The 20,440-nt window shown below is 48.9% G+C and overlaps 1 protein-coding gene across 1 annotated transcript in view; it reads right to left on the reverse strand.

Moving 5' to 3' along the window:
* FLNA (filamin A) overlaps positions 1-20,440 on the reverse strand; it is a 105,388-nt gene that overhangs the window by 62,038 nt on the left and 22,910 nt on the right. Inside the window, exons 9-20 of the mRNA XM_083881370.1 lie at positions 18,407-18,544; positions 17,359-17,482; positions 15,920-16,056; positions 14,021-14,214; positions 11,740-11,853; positions 10,051-10,194; positions 8,696-8,819; positions 6,178-6,338; positions 4,828-4,918; positions 4,183-4,352; positions 2,225-2,342; positions 706-968 (exon numbers count right to left, since the gene is read on the reverse strand). Coding sequence (XP_083737496.1) covers positions 706-968; positions 2,225-2,342; positions 4,183-4,352; positions 4,828-4,918; positions 6,178-6,338; positions 8,696-8,819; positions 10,051-10,194; positions 11,740-11,853; positions 14,021-14,214; positions 15,920-16,056; positions 17,359-17,482; positions 18,407-18,544 — 1,778 coding nt within the window. The remainder of the gene's footprint in view (positions 1-705; positions 969-2,224; positions 2,343-4,182; positions 4,353-4,827; positions 4,919-6,177; positions 6,339-8,695; positions 8,820-10,050; positions 10,195-11,739; positions 11,854-14,020; positions 14,215-15,919; positions 16,057-17,358; positions 17,483-18,406; positions 18,545-20,440) is intronic.

Consider the following 20,440-nt stretch of genomic DNA (forward strand, 5'->3'; position numbering starts at 1 on the left):
GTTGAATTGAGTTGAATGAGGTTGGGTTGAGTTGGGTTGGATTGGCTGGGTTGAGTTGGGATGGATTGAACTGAGTTGAACGGAGGTGGGTTGGGTTGAGCTGGTTGGGTTGGGTTGAGTTGGGATCAACTGAACTGAGTTGAATGGGGTTGGGTTGAGTTGGGTTGGGTTGAGTTGGGTTGGGTTGAGTTGGGTTGGGTTGAGTTGGGTTGGGTTGAGATGGGATGGGTCGCATTGAGTTGGTTGGGTTGAGCTGAGTTGGGATCAATTGAACTGAGTTGAATGGGGTTGGGTTGAGTTGAGTTATGTTGGGTTGGGTTGAGTTGGGTTGGGTTGAGTTGGCTTAGATTGGTTGGGTTAAGTTGGGTTGGGTTGCATTGAGTTGGGATGGGCTGAATTGAGTTGGGTTGGGGGTCCCAGGACCTCCACCACAAGTTCTCCTACACAAACCCCCCCAAACCCCCCCAAACCCCTTCCCCATACCTTGGACGGATCCGTAGGCGGCACAACCTCGACGGGGAAGGGGACCTGAGACCCCCACCCCAAATACAGCCCCCAAACCCCCCCAAACCCCCCCAAACCCCTTCCCCATACCTTGGACGGATCCGTAGGCGGCACAACCTCGACGGGGAAGGGGACCTGAGACCCCCACCCCAAATACAGCCCCCAAACCCCCCCAAACCCCCCCAAACCCCTTCCCCATACCTTGGACGGATCCGTAGGCGGCACAACCTCGACGGGGAAGGGGCTGCCGGGCACGGGGACGCCGTCGTAGGTGACCTCGACGCTGTGGGGCCCCTCGTCGCGCGGCACGAAGCGCACGGCGCTGCTCTCGGGGGCCGGGCCCGGCTCCACCGTGCACGGGACCACCTTCCGGGACGGGCCCAAAATCCGGGCGCCCACCTTGCCCTGACCCCCCGCGCCTTTGGATTTCACCGTGAATTCCTGCGATTTGCCGACCTCCAGTTCTGTCAGGGGAGGGGGGAGAGAGAGAAAGTGGGGAGGGGGTGAAGGGTGAGGGAGGGGAGACTGAAATTGGGGAGGGGAAACCTCCAAAATCCCCCAAATATCCCCAAAATCCCCCCAAAACCCTTAAGATGCCCCCAATATCCTCCCGAATCATCACAAAATCCTCCAAAACATCCCCTGAAATCCCCAAAAAAACCACAAAATCCCCCCCAAAATCTCCCCAAAAATTCCCCTGAATTCCCAAAATCCCCCCAAACTGCCCCAAATCCTCGAGACCCCCCAAAATCACCCCAAAATCTTCCCCAAAATCTTCCAAAATCGTCCAAAATCCCCCTAAATCCCCCCAAAATACACCCATATTCCAGCAAATGCCCCCAAATATCCCAAAATCACCTCAAAATCCTCCCAAATCCCCCAAAATCCCCCCAAAACCCTCCAAAATCCCCAAGAATTCCCTCAACCCCCCAAAACACCCCAATATCCCCCAAAATCCTCCCAAAACCCCTAAAATCCCCCAAAATCCCCCCAAAATCCCCTCAGATCACCCCAAAATCTCCCCAACCCCCCCCAAAAACCCCCAAACCCCCCAAAATCCCCCCAAATCCCCCAAAAATCCCAAAATCCCCCCAAAATCCAAATATCTCCCCAAAACAGCCCCTGAAGCCCCAAAAAATTCCCTCAACCCCCCAAAAACATCCCCAAAACACCCCCTGAAACCGCAAAAATTCCCCATAAACCCCCAAAAATCCCAAAAAATTCCCCCCAAATCCCCCCCAAATCCCCCAAATCCCCCCAAAATGCCCCCAAATCCCCCAAAAACCCCCCAAACGCCCCAAAAATCCCCTGAAACCCCCCAAAATCCCAAATATCTCCCCAAAACAGCCCCTGAAGCCCCAAAAAATTCCCCAAAAATTCCCTCAACTCCCTAAAAACATCCCCAAAACATCCCCTGAAACCGCAAAAATTCCCCATAAACCCCCAAAAATCCCAAAAAATTCCTCAAAATCCCCCCAAATCCCCCCAAAATACCCTCAAACCCCCCCAAAATCTCCCCAAACATGCCCAAAAATCCCCTGAAACCCCCCAAAAATCCCCTGAAACCCCCCAAAATCCCCCCAAAATCCAAATATCTCCCCAAAACACCCCCCGAAACCCCAAAAATTCCCCTGAAATCCCCCCAAAATCCCCCAAAATCCCCCCAAAATCCCCCAAAATCCCCCAAAAATCCCAAAATCCCCCCCAAATCCCCCCTTACTGTCGTCCAGGCCGGAGATTTTGATCTTGCCCAGGTCCATCCCGGGACTGACCCCGACGTTGAAGGGGCTTTTGGGGATGGGGTCGCCCCCGTAGGTCACTGACACCCCCAAATTACCCTGGGGGGGAAAAAAAGGGGGTCAGGAAGGGGTTTGGGGGGATTTTTGGGGTTTGGGGGGATTTTGGAGGGTTGAGGGAATTTTTTGGGGATTTTTGGGGGGGATTTTTTGGGGGTTTTGGGGATTTTTTGGGGGATTTTTGGAAGGTTTTTGGGGGGTTTTTTGGGGGGTTGAGGGAATTTTTTTGGGATTTTTTGGGGCGATTTTTTGGGGGGTTTTGGGGATTTTTGGGGGATTTTTGGGGTTTGGGAGGTTTTTGGGGGGTTGAGGGAATTTTTTGGGGATTTTTTGGGGATTTTTTGGGGGTTTGGGGGATTTTTGGAGGGTTTTTGGGGGGTTTTTTGGGGGGTTGAGGGAATTTTTTTGGGATTTTTTGGGGCGATTTTTAGGGGGTTTTGGGGATTTTTGGGGGATTTTTGGGGTTTGGGGGAATTTTTGGGGGGTTGAGGGAATTTTTTGGGGATTTTTTGGGGATTTTTTGGGGGTTTTGGGGATTTTTGGGGGATTTTTGGAAGGTTTTTGGGGGGTTTTTTGGGGGGTTGAGGGAATTTTTTTGGGATTTTTTGGGGCGATTTTTGGGGGGTTTCGGGGATTTTTTGGGGGATTTTTGGAGGGTTTTTGGGGGGTTTTTTGGGGGGTTGAGGGAATTTTTTTGGGATTTTTTGGGGATTTTTTGGGGGTTTGGGGGATTTTTGGGAGGTTTTTGGGGGGTGTTTTGGGATTTTTTTGGGATTTCAGGGGATTTTTAGGGGATGTTTTGGGGTTTCAGGGGATTTTTGGGTTTTTTTGGGGGGTTTAGGGAATTATTTGTGATTTTTTGGGGGTTTCAGGGGATTTTTTGGGGGTTTTCAGGGGAGGTTTTGGGGTTTCAGGGGATTTTGGGGGGGGCTTTGGGGATTTTTTGGGATTTTTTGGGGTTTCAGGGGGTGTTTTGGGGGATTTTGGGGGGATTGAGGGAATATTTTGGGATGTTTTGGGGTCTCGGGGGCTGTTTTGGGGTGTCAGGAGATTTTTGGGGGATTTGAGGGGATTTTTTCAGGGGATTTTTGGAGTATCAGGGGATTTTCTGAGGTTTTAGGGGGGGATTTTTGGGGGATTGTAGGAATTTTTTGGGTTTCAGGGGATTTTTAAAGGGGTGTTTTGGGGCTTTGAGGGATTTTTGGGGGTTTTTTGGGAGGTGTTTTGGGAATTTCTGGGGATTTTTTGGGGTTTCAGGGGATGTTTTTTGGGGTTTTTGGGGTTATTTTGGGTCACCACCTGCTGTACAGGTGTGTAGGTGACCCCTGGGGGTTTTGGGGGGTGTTTTTGGGGGTTTTTGAGGTCCCAGAAGCCGTTTTTGGGGTGGTTTTTGGGTTTCAAGGGGTGGTTTTTGGGGTTTTGGGGGTTGTTTTTGGGGTGTTTTTGGGGGTTTTTGGGTTTTCAGGGGGTGTTTTGGGTTGTTTTTGGGGGGTTTTGGGGTTTCAGGGGGTGTTTTTTGGGATTTTTGGGGTCACAAAAACAGTTTTTTTGGGGGTTTTTGGGGTTATTTTGGGCTCCCCACCTGCTGCACAGGTGTGTAAATGACCCTGAGGGTGGTTTTGGGGGGTGTTTTTTGGGGTTTTTGGGGTCCCAGAGGCCATTTTTGGGCTCCCCACCTGCTGTACAGGTGTGTAGGTGACCCCTGGGGGTTTTGGGGGGTGTTTTTTGGGTTTTTTGGGGTCCCAGAAACCATTTTTGGGGGTTATTTTGGGCTCCCCACCTGCTGTAGGGGTGTGTAGGTGACCCCTGGGGGTTTTGGGGGGTGTTTTTTGGGGTTTTTGGGGTCAGAGAAGCCGTTTTTGGGGATTTTTGGGCTCCCCACCTGCTGTAGGGGTGTGTAGGTGACGGTGTGTGTCCCGTCGTGGTTGTCGGTGACCTGCAGGTCCCTCACGGCCTCCCCTTTGCTCGGCCCCGTCACCGACACGTCCAGGGGGGCGCGGCCAGCCCCCCGAGTGCTCACTGTGAAATGGGTGGGTTTGCCCAGCTCCACCCCTGGGGGACAGAAAATATGGTTAGAATGGATAAAAAATACCAATTTCCCAAAGAATTCTATTAAAAATCCAAATTCGGAAAAAAATCGGAAAAAAATGACCAAATACTGAAAAAAATCCCCTCAAAACCCCTCAAATTCTGAAAGAAAAACAAAATTCTCAAAAAAATCCCCAAATCCTGAAAAAATCCTGGAAAAAAATCCTGAATAAATCCTGAAAAAAAACTGAAAAAAATCTAGAAAAAAATCCCCAAATACTAAAAAAAAATCCCTCAAAAAAACCCAAATTCAGAGAAAATCCTGAAAAAAATCCTTTTAAAAGCCTTTAAAAATCCTTTAAAAATCCTGAAAAAATCCTGAAAAAATCCTGAAAAAAATACTTTGAAAATCCTGAAAAAATCCTCTCAAAAACCCCCCAAATCCTGGAAGAAACCCCCTAAAAACCCTCAAAATCCCCCTTGAAGCCCCCAGACCCACCGGAGCGACTCAGTCCGGGACCCTCAGCCTTGACCTTGGAGGCGTCGTGGGCGGGGTCCACCTTCACCCTGATGGGGCTGCTGGGGGTGGCCTGGGGGGGGATAGAGGGGTCAGAGACCCCCAGAGACCCCCAAAGACCCCCAGAGACCCCCAAAACCACCCTGAGACCACCCTGACCCTGATGGGGCTGCTGGGGGTGGCCTGGGGGGGGGACGGAGGGGTCAGAGACCCCCCAGAGACCCCCCAAACCACCCTGAGACCCCAAAGACCGCCCTGAGACCCCCAGAGACCCCCCAAAAAAACCCCAAAACCCCCCCAACCTCACCTGTCCAGCAAAGAGCACCATGATGGTGTGGGGTCCAACCACCCCAAACCCCCCCTGACCCTTTAATTCCCCCAAACCCCCTTGACCCTCCCAAACCCCTCTGAACCCCTTGAACCCACAATCCCCTTAGACCCCCCAAAAACCCCCCAAAACCCCCCCAAAACCCCCAAAAACCCCCCAAATCCCCCCCAAACCCCACCTGTCCAGCGAAGAGCACCATGATGGTGTGAGACCCACTGACCCCAAACTCCCCTTGACCCCTTAATTCCCCCAAACCCCCCTGAACCTCCTGAACCTCCAGACCCCTCCTGAGCCCCCCAAATGTCTCAGACCCCCCAAAAACCCCCCAAATCCCCCCCAAACCCACCTGTCCAGCAAAGAGCACCATGATGGTGTGAGACCCACTGACCCCAAACCCTCCAAACCCCCTGAACCTCCTGAACCTCCCAAACCCCCCAAGCCCCCTGACCCTTCCCCAAACCCCTCAGACCCCCCAAAACCCCCCAAAATCCCCCAAAACCCCCCAAAACCCCCCAACCCCACCTGTCCAGCAAAGAGCACCATGATGGTGTGGGGTCCAACCACCCTAAACCTTCCAAAAATCCCTAATTCCTCCAAACCCCCCAGACCCCCTTGACATCCCCAAACCCCCTGAACCCCCAAAATCTCTCAGACCCCCCAAAACCCCCCAACCCACCTGTCCAGCGAAGAGCACCATGATGGTGTGAGACCCACTGACCCCAAACCCTCCAAACCCCCTGAACCTCCTGAACCTCCCAAACCCCCCAAGCCCCCTGACCCTTCCCCAAACCCCTCAGACCCCCCAAAACCCCCCAAACCCCCCCCTAAACCCCCCCAAAACCCCCCAAGCCCACCTGTCCAGCGAAGAGCACCATGATGGTGTGAGACCCACTGACCCCAAACCCCCCAAACCCCCCTGAACCCTCAAACATCCCCAGACCTCCCAGACCCTCCTAAGCCCCCCAAACCCCCCAAAAACCCCCCAAAATCCCCCCCAAGCCCACCTGTCCAGCGAAGAGCACCATGATGGTGTGCAGCCCGGCCCCCCGGGGGGTGTATTTGACGGTGAAGGTGTCGTTGTCGTTCCTGATGATGTCGAAGTCCAGGTCGGCCTCGGCCGGACCCACCACGCCCGGGGCGCACTTGATCCCGATGCTGACGTCACCTGGAGGGGTCAGGGAACCCCAAAAATATCGGGGGGGGTCGTCAAAACCATTAATTGATCCCCAAAATCTCGTGGGGAGAGTTAGGATGGTGATCGACCCCAAAAAAACTCCAAATTTCTGCCCCGTGTTGGGTTTGTCCCGATGTTGATGCGATCTGGGGGGGTCAGGGACCCCCAAAATCCCCCCAAAATCTGCAGGGACCCCCAAAATATTGGGGGGATTTGTCAAAATTGTGATTTGATCCCCAAATTTCCATAGGAAGAGCTGGGATGGTGATCGACCCCAAAAAATCCCAAATTTCTGCCCCACGTTGGGTTTGTCCCGATGTTGATGCGATCTGGGGGGGTCAGGGACCCCCAAAACTCCCCCAAAATCTGCAGGGAACCCCAAAAATATCGGGGGGATTCATAAAAATTGTGATTGGATCCATAAAACTTTGTAGGGAGTGGTGGGATCGTCATCGACCCCCCAAAAAATCCCAAATTTCTGCCCCGTGTGGGGTTGATCCCGATGTTGATGTGACCTGGAGGGGTCAGGGACCCCCAAAACTCCCCCAAAATCCCCCCAAAATCTTCAGGGACCCCCCCCAAAACTTGGGGTAACCCTTGGGATCCCCAAATTTCCATAGGAAGAGCTGGGATCGCGATCGACCCCAAAAAAATCCCAAATTTCTGCCCCGTGTTGGGTTTGTCCCAAGGGTGGCGTCACCTGGAGGGGTCAGGGACCCCCAAAACAGCCCCAAACCTGCAGGGAACCCCAAAAATATCGGGGGGTTTGTAAAAATTGTGATTGGATCCCCAAATTTCCATAGGAAGAGCTGGGATGGCGATCGACCCCAAAAAATCCCAAATTTCTGCCCCGTGTGGGGTTTGTCCCGATGTTGATGTGACCTGGAGGGGTCAGGGACCCCCAAAACACCCCCAAAATCTGCAGGGACCCCCCCAAAATCTGCCCTGAAACTTGGGGTAACCCCCAAATCCACATAGGAACCGTTGAGATCCAAATTGATCCCAAAAACATCCCAAATTTCTGCCCCGTGTGGGGTTTGTCCCAGTGCTGATGTGACCTGGGGGGTCATAGGGGGGTCAGGGAACCCCAAAACCATGAACTGACCCCTCAGACCCTTCCAGACCCCCCAAATCCCTTCCAGACCCCCCAAAAACTCCCCCAAATTCCCTCCAGACTCCCCCAAATCCCTTCCAGACCCTTTTAGAACCCCCTAAATCCCTTCCAGACCCCCCAAATCCCCCCCAAACCTCCCCAAATCCTCCCAAAATCTCCTCCAGACCCTTTTAGAACCCCCCCAAATCCCCTCCAGACCCTTTCACAGCCCCCCAAATCCCCTCTAGGCCCTTTCACAGCCCCCCCAAATCCCCTCTAGGCCCTCTCAAAACTCCCCAAATCCCTCCAGAGTCCCCCAAATGTCCCCGAAATCCCTCCCAGACCCTTCAGAGCCCCCCAAATTTCTCTCAAATCCCCTCCAGACCCTTTTAGACACCCCCCAAAATGCCCCCAACCCACCCTGGCCGGCCTCGGCGCAGTCCACGGTGAAGAAGGTTGGCCCCCAGACCCCCCAAATCCCCCCCAGGACCCCCCAAATCCCCCCCAGACCCTTTTAGATTCCCCCAAATCCCTTTAGGACTCCCCCAAATCCCCCCCAGACCCTTTCAGATCTCCCCAAATCCCTTCCAGGCCCTTCAGAGCCCCCCAAATTTCTCTCAAATTCCCCCCAAATCCCCCCCAAACCTCCCCAAATCCCCTCCAGAGCCCCCAAATCCCCCCCAGAGACCCCCAACCCACCCTGGCCGGCCTTGGCGCAGTCCATGGCGAAGAAGGTTGGCCCCCAGACCCCCCAAATCCCCTCCAGGACCCCCCAAATTCTCCCCAAATCCCCCCAGACCCCTCCAGAACCCCCCAAATCCCCCCCAGACCCTTTCAGATCTCCCCAAATCCCTTCCAGACCCTTCAGAGCCCCCCAAATTTCTCTCAAATCCCCTCCAGAGCCCCCCAAACCCCTCCAGACCCTTTCAGACCCCCCCAAATTCCCTCCAGAGCTCCCCAAATCCCTTCCAGACCCTTTCAGACCCCCCCAAATCCCCTCCAGACACCTTCAGACACCCTCAAATCCCCTCCAGACCTTTCAGAGCCCCCCAAATCCCCCCCAAATCCCCCCAAAATGCCCCCAACCCACCCTGTCCGGCCTCGGCGCAGTCCACGGTGAAGAAGGTCGGCCCCCAGACCCCCCAAATCCCCCCAAATCCCCCCCAAACCTCCCCAAATCCCCCCAAATCCCCCCCAAACCTCCCCAAATCCCCTCCAGAGTCCCCCAAATCCCCCCCAGAGCCCCCCAACCCACCCTGGCCGGCCTCGGCGCAGTCCACGGTGAAGAAGGTCGGCTCCAGGGCCTTGAGCCCCGTCTTGGCCACACCCGGCCCGAAAACCTTCACCTTGTGGGGGTGGCTGCCGGCCCCCACCCCAACCTGGGGGGAAAAATGGGTCAGGGGGCTCCAAAAATGGGGGAGAGACCCCCAAAAAACCCCCAAAACCTTCACCTTGTGGGGGTGGCTGCCGGCCCCCACCCCAACCTGGGGGGAAAAATGGGTCAGGGGGCTCCAAAAATGGGGGAGAGACCCCAAAAAACCCCCAAAAAGTGGGGGGACAACCCCAGAATAGGGGGAGACCCCCAGAGACCACCCCAAAAATGGGAATAACCCAAAAATGGGAATGGGGAGAAGCCAAAAATGGGAGGAGACCCCCAAAAACTGGGGGGAGACCCCAGAAATGGGGAGAGACCCCCCAGGACACCCCCAGAATAGGGAGGACACCCCAAAAATGGGGAGAGACCCCCAGAATAGGGGGAGACCCCCAGAGATCACCCCAAAAATGGGAATAACCCAAAAATGGGGATGGGGAGAAGCCAAAAATGGGGGGACACCCCAAAAATCCCAATATTTGTGACATTTACTCCCCCTCACACCCCCCCAAAATCCCAATTTTGGGACATTTCCCCTCCAAACCCCCCAAAACCCCATTTTTTTAAAATTTTTGTGACATTTCCCCCCCAAAACCCCCCGAAAATCCCCCCAAAATCCCATTTTTTTTACAATCCCCCCCAAACCCCCCAAAAGCCCCAATTTTATTTATTTTTTTTTACATTTCCTCCCCCCAGACCCTCCAAAATCCCAATTTTTGGTGTCCCCCTTACCCCAAAATCCCATTTTTTGTGACATTTATCCTCCCCAGACCCCCCAAACCCCCAATTTTTTTACATTTCCCCCTCCCAGACCCCAAAAAAATCCCATTTTTTTTCACAATTCCCCCCCCAAAACCCCAATTTTTATTTATTTTTTTACATTTCCTCCCCCCAGACCCCCCAAAATCCCAATTTTTGTGACATTTCCCCCCCCAGACCCCAAAAAATCCCATTTTTTTTCACATTTTCCCCCCCAAAACCCCAATTATTTTTTTTTTTACATTTCCCCCTCCCAGACCCCCCAAAATCCCAATTTTTTTACATTTCCCCCCCCAAACCTCCATTTTTTTCACATTTCTCCCCCAAAATCCCAATTTTTTGGACATTTCCCTCCCCCAGACCCCAAAAAATCCCATTTTTTTTCATATTTCCCCCCCCAAAACCCCAATTTTTTTTTTTTTTTTTTACATTTCCCCCTCCCAGACCCCCCAAAATCCCATTTTTTTGGGCTCCCTCACCCTGAAGGGGCTCTGGGGGATGTTGACCCCTCCCCAGGACACCATGGCCGTGTGTTTTAGGGCTTTTTTTGGGGTGTAGGAGCAGCTGAAGGTCCCATTCCCGTTGTCCTTCACGGCCACGTCCACGGGGGAGCCCTCGGCATCCTGGGAGGGGAAAAAATTGGGGTGAAAACCACAAAATTCAGCCCAAAATAGCCCAAAATTCGGTCCAAAAATACCCTAAATTCAGCCAAAAAAATACACCAAAGTTCGGTCCCAAAATACCCCAAATTTGGCCCAAAAATAAATAAAATTCGGCCCAAAAATATCCCAAATTCAGCCTCAAAATACCCCAAAAAATGGGCGTCAGGAAGCCCAAAATTCGGCGCAAAATAGTCCAAATTTGGCACAAAAATAGCCCAAAATACCCCTAAATTTGGCCCAAAAATACTGCAAATTCGGTCCCAAAAATAGTCCAAATTCAGCCCAAAAATACCCCCAAATTCCCCAAATTCAGCCCCAAAATCTACTCCAAAATCCCCTAAATTTGGCCGAAAAATACCCCAAAATTTGGCCCCAAAATCCCTAAAATTCGGTCCCAAAAATACCCCAATTTTGGCCCCAAAAATACCCCAAGTTCAGCCAAAAAATACACCAAAGTTCGGTCCCAAAATACCCCAAATTCAGCCCTAAAATATCCCAAATTCAGCCTCAAAATACCTCAAAAAATGGGCGTCAGGAACCACAAAATTCAGCTCAAAATAGTCCAAATTCAGTCCAAAAATACACCAAAATTTGGCACAAAAATACTGCAAATTCGGTCCCCAAAATACCCCAAATTAAGCCCAAAAATACCTAAAATTCCGCCCCAAAATACGCCAAATTCAGCCCCAAAAATCCCCCAAAATTTGGCTTCAAAATACCCCAAATTTTGTTCCAAAATACCCCAAATTTGGCCCAAAAAATACCCAAAATTCAGTCCTAAAATACTTAAAAATTCAGACCCAAAATACCCCAAATTTGGCCCAAAAATATCCCAAAATTTGGCCCAAAAATGCTGCAAATTTGATGCCAAAATACCCCAATCTCGGTCCAAAAATACCCCAAAATTCAGTACCAAAATCCACCCCAAAATCCTCCAAATTCAGCTCAAAAATACCCCAAAATTCGGCTCAAAAATATCCCAAAATTTGGCCCAAAATACCCCAAAATTCAGCCCCAAAATACCCCAAAAAATGGGGGTCAGGACCCACAAAATCTGCAAATTCAGCCCCAAACCCACCAAAATCCTCCCCAAAATTTCCCAAAATCCCCCAAATCCCCCCAAACCCCCCAAAATTCCCAAATTTCCCAAAATTCCCCCAAAATCCCGAATTCCCACCTGCATTTGCACCCTGAGGGTCCCTTATCCCCCAAACTCCTCCCAAAATCTTCCTAAAATTCTTCTTAAATTCCCCAAAAATGCCCCAAAATCCCCCCAAAATCCCCCCAAAATCCCCCCAAAATCCCCCAAATTCCCAAATCCAAACTCCCAAAATTCCCCCCAAAATCCTCCTAAAATTCCCCTTAAATTCCCCAAAAATTCCCCAAAACCCCCCAAAAAATCCCCCCAAAAACCCCCAAACTCCCCCAAAATTCCCCCAAAAATCCCCCAAAATTCCCTAAAACCTCCAAATTTCCCAAAAATCCCCCAAAATCCGGAATTCCCACCTGCATTTGCACCCTGAGGGTCCCTTTTCCGCCGTGTTTGGCGTCGACGGTGAATTCGGTGGGTTTGTTCAGCACCACCCCAGAGGCCTCCAGCCCCGGGCCCTGCGCCTTCACCTGCCCAGGAAAAATGGGGAAAAATCAGGGGAAAAGGGGGAAAAATTGGGGGAAAAATTGGGGGAAAATGGGGAAAATTGGGGGAAATATTGGGGGAAAATTGGGGAAAAATCGGGGAAATTTTGGGGGAAATATCAGGAAAAATTGGGGAAAAAATCAGGGAAAAATTGGGGGAAAAGGGGGAAAAATAGGGGAAAATATTGGGGGAAAATTGGGGGAATATTGGGGAAAAAATCAGGGAAAAATTGGGAAAAGATCAGGGAAATATTGGGGGAAAAAATCAGGGGAAATTGGGGGAATATTGGGGGAAATATTGGGGGAATATTGGGGAAAAATTGGGGGAAATATTGGGGGAAAATTGGGGAAAAATCGGGGAAGTTTTGGGGGAAATATCAGGAAAAATTGGGGAAAAAATCAGGGAAAAATTGGGGGAATATTGGGGAAAATTGGGGGAAATATTGGGGAAAAATTGGGGAAAATTTGGGGGAATATTGGGAAAAAATGGGGGAAAATTGGGGAAAAAATCAGGGGAAATAGCGAGGAAAATTCAGGAAAAAATCTGGGAAAAATCAGGGGGAAATGGGGAAAAATCAGGAAAAAATCAGGGGAAACTGGGGAAAAAATTGGGGGAAATATCAGGAAAAATTGGGGAAAAAATCAGGGAAAAATTGGGGGAATATTGGGGGAAAATTGGGGAAATATTGGGGGAATATTGGGGAAAAATTGGGGGAATATCAGGAAAAATTGGGGAAAAATTGGGGGGAAATTGGGGGAATATTGGGGGAAAATTGGGGGAAATATCAGGAAAAATTGGGGAAAAAATCAGGGAAAAATTGGGGGAATTTGGCGAAAAATCAGGGGAAATTGGGGAAAATAGCTGGGAAAAATTGGGGAAAAAATCAGGGAAATTGGGGAAAATAGCTGGGAAAATTTGGGGAAAAAATCTGGGGAAAATTTGGGGAAAATTTGGGGAAAATTGGGGAAAATTTGGGGAAATACTAGGAAAAATTGGGCAGGATTTTGGGTGATTTGGGGCAGGATTTTGGGGGAATTTTTGGGTATTTAGGGCAGGATTTTGGGCCGGATTTTGGAGTGATTTGGGGCAGGATTTGAGGTATTTAGGGCAGGATTTTGGGGTATTTAGGGCAGAATTTTGGGGCAGGATTTGGGTGATTTGGGGCAGGATTTTGGGGCCGAATCTCAGCCATTAAGGCGCGATTTGGGGCAGGATTTCAATGGGAATTTTTGGATATTTGGGGCAGGATTTCAATGGGGATTTTGTGACAGAATTTGGGACATTTTGGGGTGAATCCTCACCTTGTCAGGGAAGCAATCCCCGCTCTGGGGCCTGATCTGAGCCATGAAAGGGCTCCCTTTGATGTCGGCCCCGTCACACAGGACGGGCAGGATTTTGGGCAGAATTTTGGGATATTTAGGGCAGGATTTTGGGAGAATTTGGGGTGTTTAGGGCAGGAATTTGAGGCAGGATTTAGGGATATTTAGGACAGGATTTTGGGATGTTTGGGGTCAGGATATTGAGCAGGATTTGGGGCAGGATTTTGGGGTATTTAAGGCAGGATTTTGGGGATTTGGGGCAAGATTTGGAGCAAGATTTTGGAGGATTTTTGGGCATTTAGAGCAGGATTTTGGGCAGGATTTTTGACGATTTGAGGGGTTATTTCAGGCAGGATTTCAATGAGTTTTTTATGGGATTTTGGGCAGGATTTTGGGGTATTTAGGGCAGAATTTTGGGGTTGATTTCAGCGCTATTTGGGGCAGGATTCTGGGGTATTTAGGGCAGGATTTTGGGTGATTTAGGGCAGGATTTTAGTATATTTTGGGCAGAATTTTGGGTGATTTCGGGCAGGATTTTGGGGTATTTAGGGCAGGATTTTGGGTGATTTAAGGCAGGATTTTGGGAGATTTAGGGCAAGATTTTGGGCAGGATTTTGGGGCATTTAGGGCAGGATTTGGGGACAATTTTTGGGATATTTAAGGCAGGATTTTGGGTGATTTAGGGCAGCATTTGGAGCAGGATTTGGCAGGATTTTTGGGCATTTAGAGCAGGATTTTGGGCAGGATTTTCGATGATTTGAGGGGTTATTTCGGGCAGGATTTGAGTGGGGATTTTGGGATATTTTGGTGACATTTTGGGGTGAATCCCCACCTTGTCAGGGAAGCAATCCCCGCTCTGGGGCCTGATCTGAGCCATGAAAGGGCTCCCTTTGATGTCGGCCCCGTCGCACAGGACGTGCACGGCGTAGAGCCCCGGCTCCTGCGGCCAGTACCGCACACGGCCCGAGCCGTCCCCGCCGTCCTCGCACTCCAGACGCGCCTGCGACGGGCCTTCCACCGAGAACCCTGCGGGAAAACGGGGTGCAGGGTGAGGAAATTGGGATTTAGTGAGAGAATCCCAAAATTTAGTGAGAATCCTGGGGAAAAATGGGCTTTGGGGGTGAAAATCTGGGGGAAAATGGGATTTTGGGGTGAGAAAACTGAGATTCGGTGAGAGAATTCTGGGGGAAATGGGGATTGGGGGTGAAAATCCTGAGATTCGGTGAGAATCCAGGGGAAAATGGGATTTGGGGGTGAAAATCTGGGGGAAAATGGGGTTTGGGGTGGGAAAATTGAGATTTAGTGAGAGAATCCTGAAATTCAATGAGAATCCTGAGGGAAATGGGGGTTTGGGGTGAGAAAAGTGAGATTTAGGGTAGAAATCTTGAGATTCAGTGAGAAATTGAGGGAAAATGGGGTTTGGGGGTGAGAAACTGGGGAAAAATGGGATTTTGGGGTGAGAAAACTGAGATTCAGTGAGAGAATTCTGGGGGAAAATGGGGTGCGGGGTGAGGAAATTGGGATTTGGTGGGAGAATCCTGGGGAAAATGGGGTTTGGGGGTGAAAATCCTGAGATTCGGTGAGAGAATCCAGAGGAAAATGGGATTTGGGGGTGAAAAAATTGAGATTTAGTGAGAGAATCCCAAAATCCAGTGAGAATCCAGGGGAAAATGGGATTTGGGGGTGAGAAAACTGAAATTCAGAATAGAAATCCTGAAATCCACTGAGAATCCTGGGGAAAATGGGGTTTGGGGGTGAAAATCTGGGGGAAAATGGGATTTTGGGGTGAGAAAACTGAGATTCAGTGAGAGAATTCTGGGGGAAAATGGGGTGCGGGGTGAGGAAATTGAGATTCAGTGAGAGAATCCCAAAATCCAGTGAGAATCCTGGGGAAAAATGGGGTTTGGGGTGAGGAAATTGGGATTTGGTGTGAGAATCCTGGGAAAAATGGGGTTTGGGGGTGAAAATCTGGGGGAAAACGGGATTTTGGGGTGAGAAAACTGAGATTCGGTGAGAGAATTCTGGGGGAAAATGGGATTTGGGGGTGAAAATCCAGGGGGAAATGGGATTGGGGTGAGAAAAATGGGGTTTGGGGTGGGAAAATTGAGATTTGGTGAGAGAATCCTGAAATTCAGTGAGAGAATCCTGGGGGAAATGGGGGTTTGGGGTGAGAAAAGTGGGATTTAGGGTAGAAATCTTGAGATTCAGTGAGAAATCGGGGGAAAATGGGGTGCGGGGTGAGGAAATTGAGATTCAGTGAGAGAATCCCAAAATCCAGTGAGAATCCAGGGGAAAATGGGATTTGGGGGTGAAAATCCTGGGAAAAATGGGATTTGGGGGTGAGAAAACTGAAATTCAGAATAGAAATCCCGAAATCCACTGAGAATCCTGGGGAAAATGGGATTTGGGGGTGAAAATCTGGGGGAAAATGGGATTTGGGGGTGAGAAAATTGAGATTTAGTGAGAGAATCCTGAATTTGGGGGTGAGAATCCCAAAATTCAACGACACAATCTCAAAATCCACAGAGAATCCTTGAGGAAAGGGGGGGGTCGGGGTGATGAGAATCCAGAGGAAAATGGGATTTGGGGATGAGAATCCAGAGGAAAATGGGATTTGGGGGTGAAAATCCTGAAATTCCCTATGGGAATCCCCCAAAATTCCTCCCAAACCTCCCCAAACCTCCAAATTTCCGCCCCAAACCCCAAATTTTTTTCCCCCCAATCCTCTCACCGAGTGTCCCCACGTCGTCCCCGATGGCCTCGACCATGAAATCGGCGGCTTTTCCGGCCACTCCTCCCTCCAGCCCCGGACCCCAGGCCCGGACACGGGGGGTGCCCCCCTCGGGGGCCACCGTCACCTCAAACGGGCTGGGGGACACAGAAATGGGTCAGAGAGACACCAAAAAATACCAAAAATAGCCCCAAAAGCAGCTCCGATAACAGTCCTGAAAATGGTCCAAAATCCCCTGAAAACGGCAACAAAAAATGGCCCCAAAATCTCAAAAAATGGCCCCAAAAATGGCCCCAAAAAAACCCAAAAATAGTCCCAAAAATGGCCCTAAAACCCCCCAAATGGGCACCGATAATTCCCCAGTCCCTCCCAGTCTGTCCCAGTCTGTCCCAGTCCATCCCAGTCCCTCCCAGTCCCTCCCAGTCTGTCCCAGTCTGTCCCAGTGCGCCCCAATCCCCTCCCAGTGTCCCCAAATCTCCTCCCAGTGTCCCCAAACCCTCTCCCAGTCCCTCCCAATCCCCTCCCAGTCCCTCCCAGTCTCCCCCAAATCCCCTCCCAGTCCATCCTATTCCATCCCAGTTCCATCCCAGTCCTTCCCAGTGTCCCCAAATCTCTGCCCATTCCTTTCCCAGTGTCCCCCAGTCTCCCCCAGTGTCCCCCAGTTCCCCCCAATCCCCTCCCAGTCCATCCCAGTGTCCCCAATTCCCCTCCCAGTCCATCCCAGTCCCCTCCAGTCCCTCCCAATCCCCTCCCAGTCCCCCCAGTTCTCCCTCAATCTCCTCCCAGTCCCTCCCAGTGTCCTCAAACCCTTTCCCAGTCCCTCCCAATCCCTCCCAGTCCCCCCCAGTTTCTCCCAGTTCCCCCAAATCCCCCCCAATCCCCTCCCAATCCCCTCCCAATCCATCCCAATCCCCTCCCAGTCCCCCCTAGTCCGTCCCAGTCCCCCCCAGTCCCCCCAAATCCCCCCCAAATCCCCCCCAATCCTCTCCCAGTCCATCCCAGTCCCCTCCCAGGCCCTTCCAGTCCCCCCAAATTCCTCCCAGTCTGTCCCAGTGTCCCCAAATCCTCTCCCAGTCCCTCCCAATCCCCTCCCAGTCTATCCCAGTCCATCCCAGTCCCCCCAGTTCCCCCTCAATCCCCTCCCAGTGTCCCCAAATCCCCTCCCAGTCCCTTCCAGTCCTTCACAATCCCCTCCCAGTCCATCCCAGTTCCCCCCAATCCCCCCCCCAAGTCCCTCCCAGTCTGTCCCAGTGTCCCCAAATCCTCTCCCAGTCCCTCCCAATCCCCTCCCAGTCCCTCCCAGTGTCCTGAAATCTACTCCCAGTATCTCCCAGTCCCCTCCCAGTCCCCCCAAATCCCCCCAAAATCCCCTCCCAGTCTCTCCCAGTGTCCCCAAGTCCCCTCCCAGTCCCCCCCAGTCCCCCCAGTCCCCCCGGTACCTTCGGGGCACGTTCTGCCCCCCCCAGGTGACGGTCACCGTGTAGTTCCCGGGGACGGTGGGGAAATATTCCACCCCAAAGGTGCCATCCCCCAAATCCTTCATTTTCACGGGCTCAGGACCCTCTGAAAGGGAAGAAAAAAATGGGGATTAAATTCAGGATTTGCCCCAAAAAACGGGAATTTCCGAAAATATGGGAATTCAAAAAAAAAAAAAAAAAAAACAAACAAACCCCAAAAAACCCAAAAAAAAAAAAGAGAATCACAAAAAAAATGAGAATCTTAAACAGTGGGAAATGTAAAAAATATATTAAAAATCCACCAAAAATAACTCCACAAAATCCAAATATTTCCACTCCAGGACCTCAAATCCCCCCCAAACTCCCCCCAAACCCCCTCCCCAAATTCAGGGACCCCTCCCCAAATTCCAGCACTCACTGGGTCCATCCTCAAGTCCCTAAATCCTCCTCAAATCCCATTCAAACCCCTCAAATCCCTCCAAAACTCCACCAAACTCCCCCCAAACCCCCTCCCCAAATTGAGGGACCCCCTCCCCAATTTCAGGGCCCTCCCAGGATTCCCCAAGTCCCTCCCCATGTCCCTAAAACCCCCTTAAACCCCCCCAAATCCCCCCCAAAACTCCCCCAAAACCCCCCACACTCCCCCCAAACCCCCTCCTCAAATTGAGGGACCCCCTCCCCAAATTGAGGGACCCCCTCCCCAAATTCCATCACTCACTGGACGGTGACTTTGAGCTCTCCAGGGCCCTAAATCCCCTTCAAACCCTCCCCAAATCCCTCCAAAACTCCCCCAAAATTTCACCAAAACTCCCCAAACTCCCCCCAAACCCCCTCCCCAAATTGAGGGACCCCCTCCCCAAATTCCAGCCCCTCCCCAGCACTCACTGGGTCCCTCTCCAGGTCCTTAAATCCCCCTTAAATCTCCCCTAAAATCCCCAAAATTCCACCAAACCCCCCCCAAATCCCCCCAAAACCCCCCCAAACCCCCTCCCCAATTTCAGGGACCCCTCCCCAAATTGCCATCACTCACTGGGTCCCTTGACGGTGACTTTGAGCTCTCCGGACCCCCCTCCCTTGGTGTAGACCCTGAACTGGGCGGCCTCGTTGACGCGGAGCCCTTTGGGCTGCAGCCCCCGGCCCTCGGCACGAACCGCCCCGGGGTTACACGCTGGGGGAAAAAAATAGGGTCAGAAACTCAAAAAAACTTCATCCAGAATGGAGAAATAAGAGAAAAACCCAAGGAAATAAATAAAAAAAAAAATCCGGTGAAATTCGTCCCAAAAAACCCCGTGAAAATTAAAAAAAAGGGGGAAAAAATGGGAAAATTCACCTCAAAAAACCCCATGAAAATCCGAAAAACCCCAGAAAAATAAAATAATAAAAGTAATAATAATTAATAAAAATAAAATAATGAAAATAAAATAAAATAAAATAAAATAAAATAAAATAATTAGAAAAAAAAAAGGAAAAAACCCCAAAAATCTCCCACCAAAAACCCAGAAAAATCCGCCCCTAAAAATTAAAAAAAAACCCATAAAAATAATAAAAAACCCGGTGACAGAAAAAAAGAGGGTTTAGAATCACAAAAAAAATCTAAACCAAGGTCAGGAAAAAAAAAAAAAAAAACAAGGAAATTCACCAGAAAAAAATCGAGAAAATCCGCCCAAAAAATCCCATGAAAATCCCAAAAAAAAGTCCCGTAAAATAAAAAAAAAAAGGGAAAATAAAGTTTAAAAAAAAGGGAAATCTGCCCCAAAAACCCCCTGTGAAAATAAAAAGAGAATGTAAAATAAAATAAAATAAAATAACAAAAATAAGTAAATAAATAAATAAATAGATAGATAAAAATAAAAAATAATTTAAAAAAAATCTCCCACCAAAACCACAGAAAAATCCGCCCCTAAAAATTCTAAAAAAAACCCATGAAAATAATAATAAAAAGGGAAAATAAAATTTAAAACAGTCAAAAAATCACAATTAGGATGAGGAGAGAAATAAAAAAAATCCAGGGAAATAAATAAAAAAAACCCGGGGAAATTCGTCCTAAAAAACTCCGTGAAAATCCCCCAAGAAACCCCAGAAAAATAAAAAAAAGGGAAAAAAATTGGGAAAATCCACCCCCAAAAAACCCTGGGAAAATAGAATAAAATAAAAAGAAATAAAAGAAATAAAATAAATAAAAAGAAATAAAATAAAATAAAATGGAAAATCCGCCCCAAAAACCCCCGTGAAAATCCCCCCCAAAAAAAACCTCATAAAAATAAAAATAAAGGAAAATAAAGATAAAAACCACGAGAAAATCCCACCCCCAAAAAAACCTGTGAAAATAAAATAAAATAAAATAAAATTGAAAATTCCCACAAAAAAAGGGGAAAAGAAAAAAATGAAAAGAAAAAGAAAAAGAAAAAAAGGAAAAAGAAAAAGGAAAAAGAAAAAGGAAAAGAAAAAGGAAAAGAAAAAAGAAAAGGGAAAATCCCTCCCCAGAAAAAACTGGGAAAATAAATAAAATTAAAATGAAATGAAATGAAATGAAATAAAATGAAATAAAATAAAATATAAAATAAAATAAAGTAAAATAAAATATAAAATAAAGTAAAATAAAATTTAAATAAAATAAAATTAAATAAATAAAAATTAAAATAAGATAAAATAAAATAAAAAGTTAATTTAAATAAATTAAAATAAAACAAAACAAAAAAATAAAATAAAATAGAATAAACTAAAATAAAATAAAAATAGAATAAAATACAAATAAAATAAAATAAAATAAAATAAATAAAAATTAAATTAAATTAAATAATAAAAAAAGAAATAAAATGAAATAACAATGAAATTAAAATAAAATAAAACAAAACAAAACAAAAATAAAATAAAATAAAATAAAATAAAATAAAATAAAATAAAATTAAATAAAATAAAAATACCCCCCCAACTCCCCCAGAAAACACAAAAATAAAGGTTGAAAAGGGGGAGGGGCCCGGGGGGAGAATTTTGGGGAGGGGAAAAGGGAAGGGGCAGAAACCAGAATTTTTTGGGGGGAGATTTTGGGATTTTGGGAATTTTG

This window comes from Zosterops lateralis (assembly GCF_965231275.1).
Source record: "Zosterops lateralis genome assembly, chromosome: 33".
Taxonomy (NCBI): Eukaryota; Metazoa; Chordata; class Aves; order Passeriformes; family Zosteropidae; genus Zosterops; species Zosterops lateralis.